This window comes from Ciona intestinalis, chromosome 10 (assembly GCF_000224145.3).
Source record: "Ciona intestinalis chromosome 10, KH, whole genome shotgun sequence".
Classification (NCBI taxonomy): Eukaryota; Metazoa; Chordata; class Ascidiacea; order Phlebobranchia; family Cionidae; genus Ciona; species Ciona intestinalis.
In genome coordinates this window covers 1,500,576-1,505,030 of record NC_020175.2, presented here as the reverse complement: position 1 = coordinate 1,505,030, position 4,455 = coordinate 1,500,576, and the positions used below count along the sequence as shown (strand labels likewise).

At 38.0% G+C, this 4,455-nt stretch overlaps 1 protein-coding gene and 1 long non-coding RNA gene across 2 annotated transcripts in view; both read right to left on the bottom strand.

The window, feature by feature from the left end:
• LOC100184741 (putative uncharacterized protein DDB_G0285119) overlaps positions 1–3,247 on the bottom strand; it is a 10,587-nt gene extending 7,340 nt beyond the window's left edge. The window contains exon 1 of the mRNA XM_009861640.3: positions 3,036–3,247. Coding sequence (XP_009859942.1) covers positions 3,036–3,126 — 91 coding nt within the window. The 5' untranslated portion in view covers positions 3,127–3,247. The remainder of the gene's footprint in view (positions 1–3,035) is intronic.
• On the bottom strand, positions 199–443 carry LOC113474631. Its single transcript, XR_003396320.1, has 2 exons — positions 372–443; positions 199–326 (listed from the first exon to the last, which is right to left on the bottom strand). It is a non-coding gene; the product is annotated as an uncharacterized LOC113474631 (long non-coding RNA).
• Positions 3,248–4,455: the final 1,208 nt, after the last annotated feature.

The window sequence follows — 4,455 nt, the reverse complement described above, 5'->3', positions numbered from 1 at the left end:
AATAATCAAGGGGACAATCGCTATTATGACGCACACAATCAACGTGTGAATTGCTATTATCTCGTAATTAATTACCAGGTCAAACAATCGCTATTATGATGCAATGAAACCACGTGTGAATCCCTACTATTTCGTAATAATTATGCTGCTTGGTTGAGGAAAACATCGTAAATATACAGCAGTGCTACTTGTGGAACATATTTAGGTTGTTTATTACCGCCTACATTGTTTAGAAACTTTAGAGTAGGATAATTGGTTGTTTTTCATTTTCTAAGTAGCTAACATTGAATGTGTTGCTTTGCCTTTGTACGACGACGCGCGAAAGGCTAAACTACGACGCACCTGGACGTTAAACTACGACGCACGTGGACGTTAAACTACGACACACATGGACGTTAAACTATGACGCACGTAAAGGTCAAGTAGAAAGCACGTCGCCTCGAACGAACGATTTATATATCGGTCAATCTTGCAAATACGCACGGGGAAAGGATCAACGCGTAACACTGACGTCCAGCGTTGAGCAAGCGTAAAATAACGTCAATGAAACGCCGAAGTGTTATGACGTCACGATTGTGTTACGTCATAATAGGCTCCGCCTCTGCACTACATTTCAAAACTTGGCGCCTATGATAGAAAGTATTCATCGTATAAACGAGATAATCCTTTAAATAACAGACGTGAAAAAAACAAATATTTAACATGTTTTTAAGCACCTGCTGGCTAAATAATGAACGTGTGAATCCCTATTATGACGCAAATAATCGCCGTGTGAATTGCTAATTTGTGGTAATTAATTGCCAGGCCAGACAATCACTATTATGATGCAATGAATCCACTTGTGAATCCTCACTCTTTCGTAACAAACACGCTGCTTTGTTGAGGAAAATATTGTGAATATAAAGCAGCAATACTTCTGGAACAGCTTTAAGTTGATTATTACAGCCTAAAGCTCTAAATCGTTTAGATTGCGATGTACCGATAGAACATCGTCTGTTTAGCAGTAGCTAGGAATATTGTTTGTTTAACTGCATTCCGAAACTCGGGTTAGCAAAAAAGTAGTAACAAGCTTTCCAGAAAGATTCTTATTGTATTATTTTTAAGTTTGTTCCATCCGATGTTGCAACTAAATATGTGGCAATATAAACCACACTAGGCTATACAACGAACGTTTGGTTAGTTAGTTAAAATTTCCTGTGGGGCAATAATTGAATACAAAAAAACGTTATTATGATGTAAATAATCAACGTGTGAATCCCTACTATGACGTAACAAACAGCCTGCCTGGCTGAAGTAAATTCTGCGTAATAATAACTTTATCGAAACATACAAGGACGTATTTTTAAATGCATTTAATCCAAGATGAAAAGCGTTCTAATCAGAGACAATGATTCAGAATACAAAATAGATAACTACAAATCATTTTATCAAAATGTATACCGCAGAGTTCAGTGATAAAAAACTTTACATTTTAAAGATATATTATTTGTCCTCTAAATCCAATAGTATTACATCTGTGCACGTAAGAATTTCCACTTCATAATAGGCAATTTTGTTGCTGACCCAGACTTCGGCGACACCTGGATTTTTTTAGCGACGCTTCGTAAAATTTTAGTGGCGCTGCGCTAACCGCCGCGACAGGCATTTCGTGTCCCGTAAGATTGGACATCTGCGGTAGATTTTGGCGACACTGGGCACCACAAAAATAGTTGCGTCGAATTTTGGTTTCCCGACACCGATACGTCGCTAAATTTAACGGTTATTGCCGCGACACACGAAAATGTCCATAACTTAAATTGGACTAAGCTTGCTCGGCTGTCGCTAAACCGGTCAATCGCAGCTCTGTCAAGTGCAATTGAAAAATATTAAAACTTTTCATCACAACTGCGAAGCGATTGTTTTACGTCAGCAGACATTTCTTCAATGCATCTTGTAACTGTCCTGGCAGAAAGACTGATATTCAAGATTACACTCGGTTTCTCTGGGCACACAATGTCAACAACCGCCAATAAACATTCTAAAATAATTTTTTTGTCAGTGAAGGGTTTCATGTGATTGGCAATTAAGCAGCTGACTTCATAACTTGCAAGTGTGTTCTTTTCTGCCTTTTCTCCTGATCAAGCTTTGTTGTTCCAGGTTTTGTTTAAGATTGTCCAGTTTGTCGATTCTGGATTGCCCCTTTAAAGCACTGTATTTCTGGTGCTTTGCTTCGTAGTGCCGTTTTAAATTAAATTCTTTTTTTACAGACACAGTATCCGTGCAGATTAACCAGATTAGTTTACCACGGTGCAGGGTAAAAAAATATTTGTCTGTCTATGAATCATTAAATACTCTGCGTTCATTGCCTACTTTTCTTCGTTTAGCTTCCATTGTGACTAATATTTTGTGGTACATATATAGCCTACTCATTTCTCAACAACTTCAGTTGAAACCATAATGAAACCATGTTATCAGAAGGCATATATAAGGATAAACGCGGTTGTGTGGAAACAATATTTTCCTTTGAGGGAGTTGACGTAACAATGGGCAGGATGCAAAGTTAAGAATTATCAATCAAACTGATAACATGACTGTGTGTGTTGAATGGACTAGACGAGAGGGAGATACAATAAAAACAAAAGCAACTCCTTGCTGGAGCTTATAAGCAATATATTGTTCATAACGGGCAGTGTGTAAGGGAATTTACAAAATAGTGCGTGGGCCGGTCAAAATGAGTTCGCGGGTCAGATTGCCAATCTTTGACGTAGGGGGAGGCTCAACTACAACGTACGTAAAGGTCAAACTACGACGCACGGAAAGGTTAGACTACAACGCAGGTAAAGGCTAAACTACGACGCTTGTGGACGATCGGTACCGCTGGGTGCTGGGGTCTAGTTAGTACAGTGTCTAAATATTATGTTAATGGCACTAGTATCAAAAATGAACGCTATAATTTCTGTATTCTATAGGAATTTAGGATCACCCTTGGTGTAAATAAATGTGCAGGGCAGAAGTAGTGGAGCACAGCATGTTATAATTACTATAAATTAACTTACACTGATATCTTTTCCATGCTGTTGGGGTTGGTGACCCACAGTCCCACCCAACTTCTACATCAGTCATCGACTGTGAGGCACTCTCATCCATTTTATTGCAGCACAAAATTAGTAATAACACCGGAGTTTAATTTGGTAGGAATCATTTAAACCTTGGTACTTTCCCTATTTTACCTTAAACAGGATACGCCCTGGTAAAAAGAGCCTATTACCACAGATGTTATAACGAGTTTACGAGTGGCCTCTCTCGTCTGTGCTATTACTACCTTTTGTACTTAATTGAATACAACACGATATTTTTGTTCCTTTGTATAAATAAATACACGCTTTTCAATTTAAGTATAAATACGTTTTTGCATTCAACGTAAAATAAGTTATATGAAACCTTTAAACCATCTATTTTAATTTCCCGGGAAAGCATGGTCTTTCACGCTTGACCGATGTTTGTTTTGCTTGAGTTTCACCAATGTATATATAACTACTGTAGTTATATACATTGGTTTCACGTATTTTTAATTTTTGCCTCTGAAATTTAAATACAGCAATGAGTTACAACGCAGAGCATGTTAAACGTTTGGAACTTGCTCATGAGCAAGCAATATTGGAATCAACTAAACAACTAAAGCATTGGTAAGTGTTCAACATGTTGGCACTAGTAAAGAATCCTCCGGTACATATACCAGAAGGTAATCCTTTAGGTTGGTGAAAAGTGTTAGATTTTGGTGCATAGGGATGGTCAAAGTTAGTATAGACCAAGTTAGGAAACGGCGCTCGTGTCCGCCATTACGGAGCCCACAGAGCGTGGATCACCAATGCAAATGCATGGTCGGCATGTGTTCATTTATATAAATCTTGTTATGTAATATTAAATCTAGGAATTAATGTGAAGTAAATTAATATTTTGACTGGTTTTCGGGGGTAACACTAAAAGAGGGAAAAGGGAAAACAGGGAAAAGAGGGAAATCAACCCTAAAAGAGGGAAATAGGGAAAAGAGGGTAAAAGGGAAAACTTGCATTCCTAAAAGAGGGGAAAAGGAAAACAGGGAAAACAGGGAAATGCTGTTTAGTAAAAAAGCGAGATTTTTTTTATGTTTTATTTTATTTACTTAACTTTGATAATTATAAAAAAGGGAACAGCAGAAAATCAATACTAACATGCAAGGGAAAAGATGAAAAATAAAGAAAAGAGGGAAAAAACAGGGAAAAGAGGGGAAAGAGGGAAAAGAGGGAAAAGAGGGAAAAGAGGGAAAAGAGGGAAAAGAGGGAAAAGAGGGAAAAGAGGGAAAAGAGGGAAAAGAGGGAAAAGAGGGAAAGAGGGAAAACAGGCGAAAATAGGGAAAACAACACTAAAAGAGGGAAATCGGGAAAAGAGGGAAATCGGGAAAGAGGGAAATAGGGAAAAGAGGGGAAAGGGATCCTC